At 41.9% G+C, this 20837-nt stretch overlaps 1 protein-coding gene across 1 annotated transcript in view; it reads left to right on the forward strand.

Moving 5' to 3' along the window:
* grm2b (glutamate receptor, metabotropic 2b) overlaps positions 1-20837 on the forward strand; it is a 29496-nt gene that overhangs the window by 3536 nt on the left and 5123 nt on the right. The window contains exons 2-4 of the mRNA XM_026935761.3: positions 3546-4178; positions 16083-16920; positions 17861-18924. Of these exons, the coding sequence (XP_026791562.1) occupies positions 3663-4178; positions 16083-16920; positions 17861-18924 (2418 nt within the window). The 5' untranslated portion in view covers positions 3546-3662. The remainder of the gene's footprint in view (positions 1-3545; positions 4179-16082; positions 16921-17860; positions 18925-20837) is intronic.

A 20837-nucleotide genomic window follows, 5' to 3' on the forward strand; every position in this document is an offset into this window, starting at 1 on the left:
TTGTGTGTTTAATTTGGCTTTAGGAGATTCAGGAGTATCCTGTTAATCAAACACTGAAACGTAACGTAGGCTCCAAAAGTCTGACTTCACTAGATGACTGTTTCTAATTCATCTAATTATGTCAAAGCATATTTCCTAAACAAGATTCTGTAGTAATATAAGACTAATCATTTGGATGAACCCCTCACCACCATCACCACCTCCATTTCTACCTCCATCTCCACCATCAACATGATGGCTAATCGATTCTGCCTTGGAATTTGGTGGATGCCTTGAAGAAGCATCATGGAACCACTTACTTTTTTCCTTTTGTCCATTTCTTTAAAGCTTCTATGGATAGTAGAGTTCTTCTCCTTGGAACACTGTCTGACAGGGAAACCTGAAGCGTTCCCATAAAGGGACAAACTCTTAAAAAAAACCTGAAATCAAAATGGACATTTGTTGTAGGGTTCTCTTTTATACAGGATTAAATAAATATGGGCTCAATCTGGGGACAAATAGTCATTTTCCTCCAACAACAATTTGTTTAACTCTGCTTCATTGCCGCAGGTGATGTAGGAGTCAAGTAGACCTCCACAGACGACTTCAGGCTAGCATCTCCATGTATGTTTTGGAACATCAACTTTTCACAAGCCAATCAAAATTCCACGGATAAAACCAAAGCAGCCCCCACCCCCCAATGGCATTTTACTTGGTATATCACGCTGAGAAAAAAAAAAAGCTTTCTTTACAGGTACTAGAAGGATATCTTTTTTATTTCCCAAGAGCGTACACACTATTGCACGCAGATGTTTGGTGCGCATTGTTAAAAAGGTTTGGAATGTCTGTTATGCTGTTTGAGCATCTGCCATACAAATCCCTGTGTAAGCTCTTACTATAGGAGTAATAACATATTAGAAGTTTGTATTTAATATAAAAAGTTACTGGTGGTGGAATTAGACTCCCATGGGAAGTGTTAATATAAGATCACGCTTTGAAGATCACTAATAGAATGAGCACTAACTAAGTGAAAACTTGAGGAAACTGAGTCAGGACAAGTAGGTGATGAGATGTACAGACTGCAAACATCTTTCTGTCAATTATTCTCAGTTGTTTTGGATGCTGTGTGCTTTCCAGCGATGCGCTTCTGTTTGCATCATGTTGCACAAGCGACAGGACATGACACTCAGAAACACCACAGACTGTTACAAGGTTAAAAATGATTTAATATCACTTTCTATAAGTTTTCTTTTCATTATCAGAACACTGAGCCCTGAAACACACATACAGTGTATTACTCATTATTTTTGGATCAGCATGAGGAAAGAGAGTTTTTCTTCGTTCCTAATCATCTCTTCTCTGGCCTGATCATGCTACATTACCTTGGCATGGAGTGTCCCATTAACTCCAGGCCTCAACCTTGGTGATGACACAGAGAGCCCAGCTGCTCCCATCTGCTGCACGAAAGGCAAGGAAAGATTTGATTTTAATGCCAATTAAATATTTTTGCGTGGCCGCAGTCACTGGACCCTGCTGGTCGTCTGCACAGTCGGGAGCCAAAGCGTTAACCGTGACAAGGGTGAGACAGATGTCAGGGATAGCTGCCACAAAAGAGTCAGAACTCAGAAAACATCTCTGACTTTCTCGGAGGAAGCTGCACACTTAAATCAAAGAAACTTAGAGGTTTACTTTTTTGGAGATATGAAAACAGCCAAATAAACTGTATCAGGCAATTCTGGTGCAACAGATTTGACATCTGACCTCATATCAACTTGCAAGGTGTCTCATTATCTGCAAAAGTTTGCATTTCCTGTCATGTGATCTCGCAGGTAGAACTGAGACCAATACTCAGTGGTTTTCATGCACATATTACAGATATATCGACATTTAGTCAGTGCTTTATCCTGGTCAGGGTCACGGTGGATCCGGAGCCTATCCCAGGAACACTGGGTGCACCCAGGATAGGACACTCGTCGAGAACCCAGATCAAACTGGGCACCATGCTTCATCATGCCATCCTAGAACAATCATAAAATACTAATAGGGACCCTTATGAAACAACTGAACTAGGAATTAATAATAAATTAAGAATCTCAGAGATCATTTAAAGCTGCCGTTTTCCAAATGCCATTTGCATGGAATTTGTCATCAAGTGTGCAAAAAAATAAATAAAAGCAAAGACTTTTTTTGTTTGTTGTTCTAATAGTCAGAAAACGTGGATTCAATCAGAAAGTTGTGGATTTAATATTATCCATATAATATTTGTTAGATAAAAAAAAAATATTATTAATCATTGTCTTATATCTCTCTTTACATATATGTCTTGCGTAGGTGCCTCAGGTCAGCATGTGTATTTGATTTCAGTTGTTAATATCTTATTATTACCATTGTGCCCTGGGAAATGAAACCCATACAGATTTGTGATTGGCATCTGTCTGCTCAACAAACTCCGGTGGAACAGCATCATTAATATTTCATGTTTCATTCTTTTTCTTTTCAGTGTTAGGCTGAGCCATTATTTGTTGTGTGCCTGTCTTTTATTTCTTTCATAAGGTCACTTTAACCATATCAGTCAACAAACTTTTTTCCCTGCCTCCACATTTATTTAAAAAAAGCACCTTAAAGGATTCGGTTGATGAAAAAATTCCTTTTTCCTAAGCATGCTGTGTTTGTTCTTGCACGATGAAAGATCTCAAATTAATTGCTATATGCTGCTTACCTTTATCATGGCACCTTATTCCCCCCTTAACATACCCACGGTCTGCAGTTTCCATGGAAACGGAGGTCGAGGAAGAACACTTTAATAAATATGAGGATGTTGCTTCATTAGACGAACGGCAAGAGTTTGGCGTGGAGAAAGACGGATCCGTGGAACAGAAATACTAAATCTGCATAACAATAAAGCGAGGATGACCTCTGTTAAAAGTTTCTAAAAGGAAACATGTCATTTTGGTGCTTGGGGATTTTGTCACAGACTGCATATAATATCTAGGTAACATTTAGCAAACCTCTAGTATTTAAAATAGTCTAAACTTGCATTTCATAAGCAGTGTTTAACTGACGTTAAGTGAGGACCGCTAATGACAAATGTCAGCCTCTGAATTCACAGAACTAAAATTGGAAGCTGATTTATTTGAGTAAAATTGGATAGAAATGTTTTTCCGTAACAGATTTTAAATCTCCCTTCCACAAGCCATGAACTGTAATCACTGCTTTTGGTTCTTTGCCAGAATTGGACAGGCTCTGATGTTTCAAATAAAATAATCAAATAATTAAATAAAATTAATGAGTCAATAAAAGTAGCCCAGCCTCCACGACATAGAGGTCAATCCAATTAAATGGCCAGACGGCTCTGTATATTTTCTCTGCCTAATGTGATGTCTAATGATTAGCACAATGTCTGGTTTTAATCAGCGATGTCCAACTGATAGGCAAACATTAGGCAATGTTAAATGGCCAGATTAAGTAATCACACTTGAGAGATACAGACAGATACTGATGTTCTATCGAAATAAACTCTAATAGCCTTGAAACCTTTATAATTTCCTTTTTTGTTCCTCTTCCAGGTCCTGAAAGAACCAAAAAAAAAAAAAAAATGAAAGAACATTCACTGGAAGTCGTAACAGTCTATAAAATCCTACATCTAAACATCTAAACCAACAGCACATTCCCTACAACGAAACATGGCTGTGCTTCCAGTAAGGATCCAGTCCTCCATCATGGCTCCTCTAATTCTCCCCATGATGGCCGTCCTCCTGCTTGTCCCATCCATCCCAGTCCAAGCCAGCCCGAGGTACGTCCCCGCACTACCCGGCGCCAAACGCGAGATCATCATGGATGGCGACCTGGTGATCGGTGGCTTGTTCCCCGTACACGAGAAAGGTGAGGGGACACAGGACTGTGGTAAGATCAATGAGCAGCGTGGGATCCAGCGTCTGGAGGCCATGCTCCTGGCACTCGATGAGATCAACCAGGACAACCGCATCCTACCAGGCCTCAAGCTGGGTGCCCACATCCTAGACACCTGCTCAAAGGACACATACGCACTGGAGCAGTCGCTGGAGTTCGTCCGCACATCGCTCACCAAAGTGCACCAACCCGGGTTTATCTGCCCCGACGGGTCCAACCCTGTGCCAGACGAGGCGCCGCTGGCTATATCTGGAGTGATCGGGGGATCGTATAGTGATGTCTCCATACAGGTAGATATTGCTCCATAAGTCTAACATGGAATTAAGACTCCTGGGGTTCATGATTACTATAGGCGTAGTGGTTGCAATATGCAATAAAAAGTATGACCAAGTTTCAGGAGTCTAGATAATTTTTTTCCTTTTGATGTAAATTGGTCAGTCTTGTTTGTTTACCATGAACAATCCCACACAAAGTTTATCCAAACTACGATTTCCTTTTTAAAAGTCTTCCTTTGGTTAATCTGAAATGGCTCGTCATAGGATGATATACTATCTGGCCAAAGGTTTGTGGACACTTGGTCATCACACCCCTATGTGCTTGTTAAACATGCCATTCCAGATTTAGTCCCCCTTCGCTCTTATAATAAGCTCCACTCTTCTGGGGAAGCTTTCTACTAGATTTTGGAGCGTGGCTGCAGGGATTTTTGTTCATTCAGCTACAAGTGCATTAGTGAGGTCAGGCGCTGATGTTGGGATGTCGAGGAGGTCTGGGGTGCAGTCAGGGTTCCAGTTCATCCCAAAGGTGTTCAGTGGGGTTGTGGCCCGGGCTCTGTGCAGGACACTCGAGTTCGTCCACTCCAACTTTGGCAAACCATGTCTTCATGGAGCTCGCTTTGTGCACAGGGGCATTGTCATGCTGGAACAGGTTTGGGCCTCTTAGTTCCAGTGAGGGGAAAATGTAAAGCTACAGCATACAAAGACATTCACTACAATTGTGTTCTTCCAACTCTGTGGCAAGAGTTTGGTGAAAAACCACATGAGTGTGATGGTCAGGTGTCCGCATACTTTTAGCCATATAGTGTATACAGTGCACCATGAAGGGTGTAAAAGCCATTACTTAGAGCCATCAGAGGGATCTAGTGAGTGAAAGCAAACTAGCATGTGAAAGACAACTAATGCTATCCTAGCAAACGTAACCTCCCTTTAACCTAATTGTGTAATGGGATGGTTATGTTCGTTTAAACAATCCTGATTTTCGCCAACTAGCCATAGTGGTTAATTCTGCTTGAGCTGTAGTCTGGGAGGCCCTGACAGAGGAACGTATATCAAGGCCTGCAAATCAGGAAACAGTAGGCCTCTGAGTCTGTTCTCAAATTGCTCTAATCAACATTTTTTTTTCATTATTTATAGTTTTCACAGGTTTTTAAAATGTCACTGCTGTTTTGCAAGCACTATAATACAATGATCATGAAACAGTCTTGGAATTTTTGGAGTAATTAGCGCTCAAGTACAGTATTTCAAAGCACAGCAAATTACTGTGTAATCAGATAACATGAAATGACCAAAACAGTACCAACACCCCTAAGATGTTACCCCTGCGTATTAATAGCTGACATGTTCATGGACAGTGTCACAGATTTATTGTTGTCTGAAAGCCATTTTTGTGGCAGTATAAATTTTCTTGCCACTTTGGGAGTTTCCTGATCTGGGCTTTCAGCCTTCCTGAACCCCGACAGGTCTGTCGGCACTGAAGTGTCTTCTTTTTCCTGCGCTTCACTGCAGAAATGCCGTGAGCTGTGAGTGTAAGCATGTTTAATTACCGGCTCCTTCCTTTCGGCTGTCACTGCCAGAGAGAGGGCCGAGCTCTAATTATGTTCCCATTGCATAATTAGGTTTGGTTCTGAGTTTTGTCTGCACAAACTCGACCACCTGAGGGATTTGTAGTGTTTTCTTTTATGCAAGAAGCTGTAGTGGGGTAAGAAAATGAGAAAATGTTAGCTAGTGAACTGTGCAGTGGTTCGATCTTTATCTCAAAAATATCCAGAAAAAAACACATGCCAACCTTCATTACTAGAGATGTAATTACTGCCCCAAAGATAGCTACTTGTTGTTTTCTAATTGTCCTATTCTTGGAGTGGTCGTATTTACATTTGTAATCGCCTCAAAAATAAATGAAAAAAAAAAAAGCCAGACTGATTGGAGTTAACTACATGCTATTTGTGGTGCTTTCGCACACCCTTAATCTAAGTTCCCTGTCAAATTCACAGAACGAACGTGAGTGTGGGTCCAAATAAATCAGTTAATCAGGTGAGGTATGACGTAAATGTGGTCATGTGTTCACCATGTTTATGAGAATATTCCATATCAATGGCACATTTTTGTGGCCTTCACAACTTCAGAAGTGGAAATTTATTGACAGCTGCAAGGTGTGAAGTTTGGAAATTTGGTGGCGCTCTTCGATTTTCTCAAGAATTTAAGTATGTTTACTCAGAGGAATTCTATCACCACTGTCATGGATTGTCGAAAGCTGAGGTTAAAACGCATGGGGAAAAAACCCAAGAACTAGACTCTAGCACCAGGAAAAAAACCTACTGACTGATAAAGTACACAACAAAATATATCACAAACACAGAGTTTAAACAGACAAACTAGTTCAGGAGAAACAAGTAATAAGCATGATTAATTAAACACCAAGACAACAGGAACAGGAAGCGCAAACCATATAAGGAAAGTGGAAGGTCAAAAAGGACATACAGGGCAGGAAGGTACAACGAGTGGCATATGATAGGGACAGAATTAAATGAAGATGTAACACAACATCAAATGAAAACTAACTTTCTGGCTCCCATCTGGCACAACAGAAAAGTGTTCACAATCGTCAAGATTGTACCACTGTGAGTTTCCCAAAGAAGTCAGAGATTTTCTTGAAGCATTCAGCCGCACTGTGGCGTAGCAGTGACGCGTGATAGGAGAGAGCTAGCTAGGGGGCTGCTAGCTTTTCAACCAGACATTTTGGCATTGTTTCCATTGCTAAGTGATCTGTACTCAGGCTGAATTTAGTTGCCTGCCTTGTCAGGACACCAAGTGTACCAAACAGGGACATATGGGTGGTGCCAGAAATAATGGAGACCACTGACTGTTGAAAAAGAACTACCTAATGACAAGTAAAGCAGATCTTTAGGCTCCTCCATTGTTGTTACTGTCAGAGTTGCTTGGGAAATTATAGAACATCATTTACTTTTACGGGAGCCGTTATGCAAAAGGAAACGTACGCAGGAACTTGACCGAGGTACTGTCCGTTCACAAAGTGGGCTATAATGGGGAGTTTCTACTGTGCTTTTATTGTTACATAATGTACCAAACAGATAAAAGTCACGCACTACATGTCATAATCCAAAATAGTACCCACCAAATTCTCCTTGCTCTAGATCACATCATAGCTCACAGCAGGTGGAATTAGCGTGGCTTCTCGAGCCGTTTCCTCCGTCTGTGGCGGGACTATCACAGCCCCGGAGACGCTGCTTTGGCAGAACCCGAGCCACCTGTCCTCCTCTGAGTAGAAGGAGCTAAGAGGTGCCTTCAGGCTGTCTGGAGCTCAATCAGCCTGCTGGCATGAGAGAGATGGCGCTTGGCACGAGCCCTGAGCAAACATGATGTGGATGAACACGCATATAAAACAGACAGCACATGGCAACAGACGTCCCAGCCATTTTAGGAGCTGGGAGGGTTTTTTCACACAATTTATTTTTTTTCTCACTGCATGCCATCTGGATTGTGAGGTAGAATGGAGGAGGAAGCATTAGGAGTCACTAAATGATGTTGAGAAGTCTAATGTAATGAGTGTATGTTTACATTACAAGCTTCATTGCACAATTCCAATTTTTGGCTCAGATCATATCTGTCTATCTTGAGGGTTTACATTCGTAAAGTGACCTTATCTCACTTTATTGACTATATCAGTCTTTAACGTGAACGCAGCCGTGCTGTGAAACATTCCACATGCGCATTCGATTTCATGGGCAATAGTTTGGACACTACTCAGTAGCTTTTGGTAGCTTCCAGTTTTGCTTGAATCCTAAAATATCAAGTAAATCCCAAATTTCCCTGTCCTTCCACTAAATATAGTCACTGCTGTCTTTGTCCTCCATTGTTGTTTTGCTGCACTGCTGGCACTGGATGATGACGATGACGGTGATATGCACATGAGCGTTGTGGAAGAAGCCACATGAATTCTGATCTGACCATTCTCATTGATGTTGCAGTGCCACTTATCAGATATGTATCCAATTTAGGACCACAGTTAAAAGTGTCTCAGTTCAGATTTGAAAAGATCAGATTTTTGTTTCCACACGAGCCTGACAAAAATCAGATCTGTGTCGCATTAAGGTAGAAAATTGTATTTGTGTGACTACAACCTAACGTGAATGTATTTCCGGATGTTATTATGAGTACGGGCTTCAGCTTCACCTGTTTTGGGGATAAGTTTGGTATTGTGTCTGATACCAGGTGGCTGTGCTATCTTTGGTGTGTGTGTGTGTGTGTGTGTGTGTGTGTGTGTGTGTGATCTATATTTGAGTTTGTGTGTGGGTGAGATTGGCAGACGGGTTGTGTGGTTGTCTTGAAAACGAAACGCCTCTCTCCCCAGAGAAGGAAACAATAAAAAAACACACATTTGCAATAAACACTGTTGCAACACTGAATTAATATGAATACAGAATCTTAATATTACACGACGACAATCCTTCAGTAATCGCGCATTACAATTAATTCAGTTCATGCACAAAGCCTGAGGCACTCCGGAGTTTTCATTCTGGCTGTGACATTTCAGTCTGGATCTGTCACTCTTTCACTGAGAGCCTTCCTGCACTCTAATTAAAGTGGCAGAATATTGCCTAGGTTACTGTGTGTCTGTATGAAAGTTTGTCAGATTCTCCAGGTGCGTCATAGTTCACACCGGCAATCGTAACACAAACCAATTGCTAGTCATGCAGCTTCTTTCATCCTTCCTGCTCTCATCACTTCCTCCAGCAGGTGAAAGAATAAATTACTATATATATTTTGCATAAAGCCAACCTTGTGCGTGCAGAGTACTGGGAATAATAATTGCCATGCCGTTACATGCACAGCGAAATTGTTCTTGAAGGGTTCTCAAAGGTTTTACATACAAGTACCTTTTTCCTATGAAAACAATCCCGGAGTTATTATATAGCATAATCCAACTATTTATATATTGAGTCCATTACACAAATATGTACGGTCATATTTACTGGAGGATTTTTATTGCTGAGCTTTTCATCCACAGAACTGAAACCAGGTAATATTGTGGATAGATTCATATTTACCTTATTATCTCTTAAAGTAAATACAACAAAATCAGATGCAGCTTGTCATGTTATCTAGAAACCACAAAGGTGATGTGTCCTGATGTGTCCTAAAATGTAGAATGTAGAATTCAGAAAATGTACTGACTGTTACAAAGCACTGACACTGGAGACTTCTTCCATAAATGTCAAATAAATTTCTGCCCAGAGAAAACACCACCATATCAACGATTGCAATTTTTTTTTTTTTTTTAATCCATTTATGCAAAGCTTCCGTATTATAAGTCACTATGTATGTAGAAATGTTAACGTAATAGAACAAACACTGAGCCGCTGTTATAGAAAATGAATCAGTACAACTTCTGACCAATCAGAATCAAGAATTCAACAGCAGGATAGTATAACAGTGGTTAACAGTGACCTCCACCATCATTACATCGGCAAAAAGAGAAAAAAAAGAAAAAAGAAATAAAATTACACTCTGGCCCTCACTTTGAGAGCCATGGAGTTAGAGCAGCTCCAAACCAAACAGGAAGAGACAGAGACTCACAGGATGAGGACTATTAATACTGTTACTGCTGTTCAAAAGAGTCATCTATCCTCGCTCTATGCACAAGGTCACTCATGCAGAGACCTCACCTGTGCATGGTGTTTTAGAGAATGCAAATAAGCAATATGCTGCCTGTGAACTCTCACCGAGAATTTGCACATCATTTAAAATACATAAATCCCATTATGGGAATTTACAGCCAATATTCAGGAAATTAAATAGCAGCAAACTTCCAACTGACTTGAATCCTGTGAATCTGAAGGCTGAAATTTTTTTCTGTCTATTTGTTTCATCTCAGTGAGTGTTTGTGGAGGGAGGCTCTTTTTAACTTCGCTGGCTGAAGCTGTAGTGCTGTAGATGAGTGGGATGCCCACATGCCTGGCGCAAGCGCTGATGAAACAGATGGGCCTTTCATGTTGAAAGCAGGACGGTAAAAAGCAGCCGAGCTGCGTCACGAGACACTCCGCTTTCGAATTCACTCGCACATGGGGTCAAACCACCACACAGCTTCTCCCATATGAAGACTTTCAGTCTCCGGCTCCCTCCATAGCACTCACACTTTTCTGTTTTATCTCCACATTCTCTCACTCTAGCTCACATGCTCACTATTTTTATCTTTCTCATCTCTCAAACACTTCCTGTCTTTTCTTCTCTCATCTCTCTGTCCCTGCCAGATGCTGTTTACCATTAAGTAGCTGCATCTATTGAAGGTCCCTTTCTCATTCAGGGCTTGTACTGTTAAACAATCTGCGCAGACATTTGAGAAATGCTTCAGCCTCATCAAACATCATAACTTTTGCTGAATAACATAGCTAGGTAACTAGCCAATAACTAGCAAGCCTTGGTGACTAGAAAGTTAGTTGTGTAAGCTCATGATAATTACTTTTAACTATGCAGCTTTACTTCCATTTTCTGAGTAGTGTAGCTGGCTAACTATAAAGTTAGAAACTAAAAAGTTAGCCGTATACTAATATTTCCATAAACTGTAAGGCAAGCTTTGGACTAGAAAGTTATCCGTGTAATCTAGCTACTTAAGCTTCAAGACTTTGCTGTGTTAGCATTTTAATTTTAACCACACAGTTAGAATACTGTTCACTGAATTGCACAGCTAGCTAACTAGCAGGTTAGTCCTGTACAACATTACATTAGCTCCTTTTTTTTAATTTATTTTTTTATTTTAAATGACAGACACAAGTTTGAGTGTAAATACTGTTAACTGAAAGAAAAGCTTTATTTACATTTGTTCACACTCCACAGTCAGAGCAACAGTATGGTCATCATTGTGTATCTAAATTTTGATAGCACGGTGAGCAGAATTGCCTAAAATTAGGATTGCCTAGACTGAGCAGGACACCTGCAATTTGTTCAGTACCGCCGCTCCGTATACGAGGATGACGCAGTTTGCATAGGGCATCAATTCCCAAGGGGGCACCATCTCAGGTGCTCAAAAAAAAAAGGTCCATTCTAATTTTAATATGAACCACAACAATTAAAATATGTTAATATAATATAGAAAATCTATGTTTATAATAAATAAAAAGATGGCATATTACGTCACTGTGCGTCTGTTTACACCTGCATGTATGATGGATGCCAATGGAAAACTATGCCCAGGAAGAGACAACAGGAGTCCGGCGCTGAGAAGCAAAAGAAGAAAAAAAAAAGCTCAAGATGAAGCGCGTGCAGATCATAAACCTCCCACAATTGCCGCCACACACAACGGTGATGCTTTCATTTCTTCATGACAACCACCTGCAAGAGCTGTACCCAAATCTGTGGACTGCTCTGCACATAGCAACGACACTCCCTGTGACAGGTGCCTCTGCTGAGAGGAAGTTTTTCTAAAATGAAGCTCATTAAATCATACTTGTGCTCATCTATGGCACCAGAACGCTTCAGTGGTCTGGCAATAATCAGCATCAACTCCGAATTGGCAAAGGAATTATCTTATGACGAGCTTATCAATGACTTTGCGCCAGAAAAAGCAGGCGCGTGCATTTGTAGAATTTTGAAACTTGAAATGCTCCAGCAGAAGACATAGGCAAAAGGTTTTTTAAATTATTTTATTATTGTTTTACTTATTTTTATGTTGATTTATTATTTAATTATTTAATATTTGTAAGTATATATTAACTATTTAATATATATTTTAAAAAAAAACTGTTCTGACAATTAATGTAGTTTTTAAATTATCATAATATTTGGTGGAGATGGGGCACCACAATACAATTCCGCTTGGAGCACCCATTTGACCAGCAGCGGCCCTGAATGTGCCCCTGAAATAAGGAGTTCAATGAGCCACTTCCTTTCAAATTGGACTTGAACAAATGCCCCAAAACGGCATCTCTCTCTTTCTCTCTCTCTCTGGTACAGGGACAGTTGGACTTTATTTGCCACAGTGAACACAGACAGATGTCAGTGAATGCTCCAATAGAACACCTGCATACATACATACAGGATGATGAGATGATAAATATTCATTTAGATGTATAGAAACTGAATATCTGAGGAGGTCAGAGAGAAAACAGCGAGGAAGACAGAGAGAAAATGAGAAACAGAGAGTCAGTGACGTCAGTGGCGTTTCTTCCTTGCTGGTGTGTGTCTGGAAAGTGTGCAGGGTGATGAACTGTTAACAACAGCTGAGCTGGTGCTTTGGTGTGGTTCTGATACACTCCACTTGAGATTGAGGATGCCAAATGAAAGGGAAAGTAGGTGAAATCTTAATGCACAAATGTTCTAGGTTTGAATCTTAGACAGTGTGAACAGGACGAGTCTCCCTCGGCTGAGTGTACTGATAGTGAACCAGTGCTTTGGTCCTGACCAGACTGGCTCTTGTCTAAACGAATTACTTTCCCTCCAGTTTCTCCTCCTTAGGTCAGTGATTCATCTGGTCTCCAGTGGCCCTGAACCCACCAGGCTCCTTAAACATGGCTGTCGTGCAGCGTTAAGCATGTGAACACCAAACACATCACATCTAATGTCTATCAACATGTGGACGAGGCTGTGCTGGTAGCTTTGATATGACATGTTCTTCTTCCAGGGCTACAGAATACAGAATAAAATACAGCTGCACCATTAGATAAAAGTGTTACCTCCAGGGTTCTTGGGGTGTTTATGATTCTAGGTTTTTTCTTCATTCATTTCAGTTCAATTCAATTTTATTTGTATAGCACTTTTAACAATGGACATTATCACAAAGCAGCTTTACAAAAATATATAAATTCAGGATATAAATTTAAATTTATAAATTTATCCCTAATGAGCAAGCCATAGGTGACAGTGGCAAGCAAAAACTCCCTGAGACTCCCTGGGTGACAACAGATAAATAATTCCCTTCTATAACTGTGTACTACTCAAAAAGTGCAATTGTCTAACCAGGAAATTCACTATAGTTTTCACATGAAGTCTGTTTTGCTGAAGTTATCAACTGTTCACTGATGGAGACCTGAGTGCAAAACTGTTTGTGGCAGTTGCAGTCCTAAAGTTATCATACCAATTGTAGTCCTAAGCCATCGTAGAAAATCTGTTCATATCAATTGCAGTCCAAAGCCATCTACTTGGTTTTTAAATTGTACCATCCACAGTAATCTCATGTATATTTAGGCTGTCCGTATGGGACCATCCACAGCAGCAGCGAGTGATTTCCAGGTGATGAGAACTCCAACCGGAAGTACGGCAACAGGATGGATCAGGCAGGTCCAGCGAGCATAAGGGGTCAGGATCACAGGAGTAGCATGTGTAGCTCAACACAGAGAGAGACAGAGAGAGAGAGAGAGAGAGAGAGAGAGAGAGAGACTCTAGCAAGTGCTTTATCCTGGTCAGGGTCATGGGTGGATCTGGAGTCTCTTCCAGGAACACTGAGAATGAGGCAGGAATACACCCTGGATGGTACCCAAGTCCACTGCAGGTCACACCGTCATTCACACCTAGTGGCAATCCACTGAACGGCATGTTATTGGACAGTGAGAGGAAACCGGAGTACTGACGGAAACCCACACAGACACGGTGAGAACATGTAAAACTCCACACAGACAGTAAGCTCAGCTCAGTTTTGAAGCCATGAAGCTGTGAGGCATCGATGCTACCCGCTGTGCCGCCGTGCCTCCATGGATCCGTTTCTCAAAGAGAAACCCTCTGTTGTATATGTCTACATAGAAACTTTAATGTTTTCCACAAGATTTAACCTGTATACATTACTTACAGCAACTGAATGTCACATGACACATCCTTTCAGCAATACAGCATTATGATCCATCTACACTGGTAAGGTGGCAGAAAAAAAGGGTTTGTTTAGGGAAATTTTTTAGAGAAAGGTCTTTAACCATTTCGTAAGGAAATACATACAATAAGCCTTCTACAAAGGCGTTCCCTCTCAAAGAGAGTTCCAAGTACAACTTTTAGAAAGTTGAGAACCCTTAACTGTCCAAAGATCCCTTGAGGAACTTTTATTTTTCTAAAAGAGATCATTTCATGCTACAATGAATCTTCCACAATGGCAGAAATTCATCTAGTACCTTGTGACATCAAAAGAATGATTAGAGAAGCATCTATCAGGTTCCATATTAATACTTAACCTATATGTCTGTCATATGATTTCTATTTGTAAAGTAGTGTTCTGTGGCAAAACTCCTTAAGATTTTTAAGACCATGACCAAAGCGATAATTGTACTTGGTTCCGTCGTACAATCGGGTTACCCAAAGTTTACCATTAAAGGGTTTTTGCAGAACCCTACAACAGATTAGACCCATTTTAGGAAACTAAGAACCAATAACTTTAGTGTTTAACACTGGCACAACCAAGCAGTAGCATTATAGTGCACAATGTTGCATATATTTATTCAGAGGATAAGATTATTTTCAGCTTGAAGAAGAATACCTCAGCCACGTGCACGCAGCCACAGATACAATAACAGCCGTGTCTGGGGGCTGAATTGGAATAGATTTGCCTTAGGTGGGACTCAAAATTGGAATTTAAGTTGGGTGGGAGAAAATTGCATACAACCCCTTAGGAGTATTCTTATCGATTTAGTCTACTGAGCACTGCCACGTCCTGAGCTCATGAACCGAATGTATGGAGTGTCTCAGAGGGAAATCTGACCTAGGGTCAGTTTGTGATGTCCATGTAATTGTAAGTCATTAAAATACAAAAGGCAAAAATTGATCCTAAAGCAGAACAATTGGCCCGAGAAGCCTCAGACTAATGGCCTTTTAATGTGAGTGGCTTTATGCTATATGTGAATCCTCTTGGACACTGACTTTCCGTCATTAGCCGGTGCTCCCCGTGGACCTAATTGTCACTCCAATTTGCGGACTAAACAGCTTCCCTGTTCTGCCTTGGGAAATAAGAATGTAGATGTAATATCCACCTGAATGTCCAACTCAAAGTTCATGAGCAAACTGCAGCTATAACAAAGTTAAGGAAGAAATGTCACATTCAGATCTAAATGAATAATTCTGTCTCCATGCCCTTTGAAATATCCATATGAATGTTTTACGATGAGAGCAGGCAAAAAGTTTGTACAAAACCAATACTTTTTCCCCCTCCATGTCTGCTGGCAACCATTATAGTGCTAGATTTCAACACCTAAATTTAACCTGATCATGCCCTGGGATAAATTTAACAATATTCCGTATCTGTTGTTTTTGGTTCCAGCCGTTATCTCGATCCATCAGAATGAAACCTGCCCAAGTCCCATGGATAGGCAAGCAGAAATGATTGACCCAGATGAGTTAGATAACGAATGAAGATGGTGGCTTTGTAGGGTCCAAATCCCTCTCCATGCTGAGAAGATATATAGCCAGAGGCAATCTTTTCATAGAGTGGGGACATGGGCAGGCATGGAGATTGGAGTGTGTGGCTGATTGCTTGTCAACAAGCTTTGCAGAGAGCCCCTGGCTATCTTTCTAAATTGATTTGTGTGGAGACAATGTGACTAGAGGCGCAATATGTTGGGAGGAGACTATCACTAGGTCTGTAAACCTGCTGAATAGCCCAGGTACCTCCTGATGTCTACACTCTCTCTTGCTAATTGACACCTGTCATTTCATGGCACAAAAACAGTAACTGCAAACTGAAGAGTGTGAGTGTACTGGATTATACCTGTACACAGTATATGCAACATTATTCTTGGAGTAGCTTTAAGGCCTAGGATCATTTCCCAGTTTTTTTTTTTTCATTAGGATATGAAGATCTTCCCTTTGCTCACAATGTAGCTATAAACTTCCCTTATTGGTTAGCTGCACGAGCCATGACACAAAAAATGTCTTGATAGAGTTTGGAGTAGGACATCAGGTCTGTCTTCTCTCCTCCCCAAATGTCTCTAGGTGGCCAACCTGCTGCGGCTCTTCCAGATCCCTCAGATCAGCTATGCCTCCACCAGTGCCAAGCTGAGCGACAAATCCCGCTATGACTACTTTGCTCGAACAGTGCCACCAGACTTCTACCAGGCAAAAGCCATGGCTGAGATCCTGCGCTACTTCAACTGGACCTACGTGTCAACAGTGGCATCGGAGGGTGACTATGGGGAGACAGGCATCGACGCCTTTCAGCAGGAAGCACGTGTGCGCCAGATCTGCATCGCCACTTCGGTCAAAGTCAGCCGGTCCATGAATCGGGGCAACTACGAGACTGTGATCCGCTCACTGCAGCAGAAGGCCAACGCCAAAGTGGTGATCCTGTTCACCCGCAGCGAGGATGCCAGGGAGCTTCTGGTTGCAGCAGCACGCATGAATGTCACCTTTATCTGGGTGGCGAGCGATGGCTGGGGGGCGCAGGAGAGTGTGGTGCACGGCAGTGAGAAAGCGGCCAACGGGGCTTTCACCATCGAGCTTGCTTCCTACTCCATCCGCGAGTTCGAGGACTACTTCACCAAACTCACTCCAGAGCTCAACACACGCAACCCCTGGTTCAGAGAATTCTGGGAGCACAAGTTTGGGTGTCGGCTGCACGAGCCAGGCTGCGCCAGACACAGCTTGAGAGATGGCTCGTTCAAGCAGGAGTCAAAGATCATGTTCGTCGTGAATGCAGTCTATGCAATGGCGCACGCTCTGCATAACATGCGGCAGGCCGTGTGCCCCAATACCACACGGGTGTGCGATGCCATGAAGCCTGGCAACGGCAAAAGGTTCTATCGTGAGTTCATCCTCAAGACCAAGTTTGATGGTGAGTGATGTGACTGACAATGACAATGTTTACCACAGCTTCATAAAAGGACACTTCAAAATGAACAGCAATCTCTGAAAGCTAGTGGGACCAATTAGCATGATTTGCTTTGCATAATGCTAATTGCCACCTACTGTCTTTCATTCATTATCAGCAGCGCTTATCCATGAAGTATTCCTTTTATAAAGAGAGGGGAGCTATTTCAGTGAATGTTCAGGCATCACTCAGATGAATGGTCTGTGTTGTATGTTGTCTTTACTGCTGATTAAAAGGATGTTGCTGAATTTCAGATTTAAAAACTGTAATTATTAGGTTACCACACAGCTCCAGTCAGCCTAGCTGCACAGAGAAAAACTATGATCAGAAAATTAACCATAGCGAGGGCTTTAAATCTGGTAGAGCCTGAAAGAAGAAAATGTTGATTCAGCCACAATTAGCGATTAACTATTTCATTGTTTTTAATCATTAAAAGCCACACTTCATACATGCAATTCATCAGAGGCAGTGTTCTCAGTTTCAGCAATAAAGCCCATGGGCTTTCAGCAAATAAGCCCACCGATGGTGTTTCATCTCTCTAAGATCAGTGGAGACGCTATGTTCGTGCCACTCTCCCGCTGTTTTTTTGTTTTGAATCTAATTTGATTGATTTGGGTGTTAACCATGGCCTTTGATGACCCATCATAAAGAGCTGTTTTTACACAGCATTAAATAAATGCACATTAAAGTGTTTTGACCAGCAGGTGGTGATAATTAGCAACCACAGCTCAAAGCCTTAGCATTTTTCAAAAACTTTGCTGAAGGTAGGATGAGATCATTTTCTGGTTAGTAAATGTGCTAATGAAGTATGTGTTCTCTAAGTGAAACTATTTTTATTTAATATTGTCTTTATACTAAATTCCACTGCTCTTTATTTTGTTTTCTTTCTACCATTACTAACTAGCTCCATTTAGACCTGCTGATACAGAGAACGTGGTGCGCTTCACCTCTTTGGGTGACAGCTTGGGCCGCTACAACATCTTCCACTATCGGCAAGAGCACGGAAGGTATGTCTACAGGAAGGTGGGGTACTGGGCCCAAAGTCTTGTTCTTAACACCAGCATTTTACACTGGGCTGGAGGAGCAGTGCCCACCTCCCAATGCAGCGACCCCTGCCAACCAAACGAGGCCAAGAGCATGCAACCCGGGGACGTTTGCTGCTGGATCTGCATCCCCTGCCAAGCCCATCAGTACCTTCTGGACGAGTTCACCTGTGAAGACTGTGGCTTCGGAGAATGGCCTCTGGCCAACCTGACTGGCTGCTACGAGCTTCCAGAAGAATACATCCACTGGTCAGATGCCTGGGCTGTAGGACCTGTGACCATCGCCTGTCTGGGGATGATGTGTACCCTGGCCGTGGCTGGAGTTTTTCTACGGCACAATGACACTCCAGTGGTGAAGGCTAGTGGCCGTGAGCTGTCCTACATCCTCCTGTTGGGGGTTCTCTTGTGCTATGCTATGACCTTCATCTACATAACAAAGCCGTCCGCAGTTGTCTGTGCCCTGCGACGTCTCGGCCTCGGCACATCTTTCGCCGTGTGCTACTCCGCCCTGCTTACCAAAACCAATCGTATTGCGCGGATCTTTGGTGGAGTGCGAGACGGCGCCCAGAGGCCTCGCTTCATCAGCCCCGCATCACAAGTGGCCATCTGCGGTGCGCTAATCTCTGCCCAGCTGTTGGTGGCATTGGTGTGGCTCCTGGTGGAGGCACCAGGTGTCAGGAAGGAAGTGAGTCCCGAGAGGCGCGACGTGGTGACTCTGAAGTGCAACAGTCTGGATTCCAGCATGCTGGTGTCGCTCACCTACAACTGCATCCTCATCGTCCTGTGCACGTTCTACGCCTTCAAGACCAGGAAGTGCCCTGAGAACTTCAATGAGGCCAAGTTCATCGGGTTCACCATGTACACCACCTGCATCATCTGGCTGGCCTTTCAGCCCATCTTCTACGTCACTGCAAGTGACTACAGGGTGAGTAAGGATTATGCCTCTATAATGAAAAGTCTGAGTGCATTACCATGTTGTTGTTATATTCAAATATATTCAGGTTCAAAAGCTTCATTCATCTTCAATAATTTTATCCTAGTCAGAGTCAAAGTCGATCTGGAGCCTATCCCGGGAACAATGGGCGTGAGGTGGGAGTACACCCTGGAAGGGAGGCTAGTCCATCACAGGGCACCATGTACACACACACACACACACACACACACACACACCTAGGAGCAAATTATTATAGCCAATCCACCAGCTGGCATATTTTTGGGATGTGTGAGGAAACCAGAGAACCTGGAAGAAACCCTCACAGTCACAGGGAAAACACGCAGACAGTAACCTCAGCTCATAATTAAACCAGGGACCCTGGAGCTGTGAGGTAGCAACACTCCCCGCTCTAACAGTGTTCCACCATGGACCCTGTAGTAGTTCACAAATCATTTACTCCACCATTAACTACATGGTAGGTGGTTGATCCATCTGTCACATTTTCCCATAAAAACCACAAAATTACAATCGTATGTCCAAGTAACAAAATGCACATCTTCTAAAGGATGGGTAATGCTGCTTTGATATGCTGACGCTTCTTGAATTTTTTATACACTACCCATAAAAATGTCAATTTATTATACATACAGCTCCGACATGCCACAATGGATGGGGCATTAAGTGGCAGATGGCTTTTTACGCTGGCTGCTTAACCAGATAAATCCAGCAAATCAACCAACACAAACACGACTCACAGAGGCGTGAGCATGTAACACTCGAGTGTGTTACGAGTCCCTCCGGGAGACTGTGGGCGGCCTGTCGCACTTTATCAGCAGACTCGTTTTGCTGTGTGGTGTGAGATGTCAGAACTCGGTTAGCTCCACGGTAAACACAGTCATCAAGAACGGCCCAAGGATATGTGAGCGGCAATGCCAGGCCTGCCGTAGGAAACAGCTGTCAGAAAAGATCACTGTGCCAGGAAGAAAGCCACTGTTTCCTCATCAGTGCAAAGTGGAGAGTGGATTGAGGAAAGAACTGCAAAGTATCCCGCTTGAGGTGATGACAACAGGCGAAAAGAATAACATTTTATATAGCGAGAAAGATTGCAAGATGTGTTATGTCTTTAAAAGAAAGGCCATAAATAGTTGACGAAAGGTCACAAAAGTTGACGCATTAGGTATAAATTTACATAATGCACAGAAACAGTAAAAATTTGTTTGATAAAATTTTTACCCTACAAGCTACTAAGAAAAAGCAACTAACTACACTGAAGCTACTTTGTCAAAGTGAGGAAAATCAACTTTTCATTTCCTTGTGCAACTAATTAATTTGTACAGGGTATGCCGAAACATAGCAGTTAATATTACTTCAGTTATTATAATTGCAAAACACCAATCATCAGAAGAGCATCAGATACAAATAGGGCTCAATCTTTCGTCCAGCTAGCTAGTTTTGACATGCTACACTGCTACTATAAAAAAAAGTTTTAAAAAAAAGTACATTATTACTGGAAAAGCAACATTATTTTGAAAATAGCTCAACTACGGCCACAATACTAAAACAACATTTAAGCTAGTAGTGCTGCTGAATATCAAGGTATATTCAATCAAACTTTTAACGTTTTACTTATGAAAAGTTCATTCTGCAAAATCTCATGTCAACTTTTGATAGTGTCAACTATTTTTTCCTAACAAGTGTCTCACATTAGCATCCAGTGTTACAGCAGATTCTTTAGAGGGTCTCCTTGTACAAGGGTTACTTTCCAAGAAATGTGCTAATGATGCTCATAATCAGTAAAATTTTTAAGGGTTCAGTTGGCATTAGGCAAACAGCCTAATATACCAGCTGCTTTCTGTTTCTTGCTAGATGTGCATATTAGTAAATACATTAATTTAAACTTGTGT

Source organism: Pangasianodon hypophthalmus, chromosome 20 (assembly GCF_027358585.1).
Source record: "Pangasianodon hypophthalmus isolate fPanHyp1 chromosome 20, fPanHyp1.pri, whole genome shotgun sequence".
Taxonomy (NCBI): domain Eukaryota; kingdom Metazoa; phylum Chordata; class Actinopteri; order Siluriformes; family Pangasiidae; genus Pangasianodon; species Pangasianodon hypophthalmus.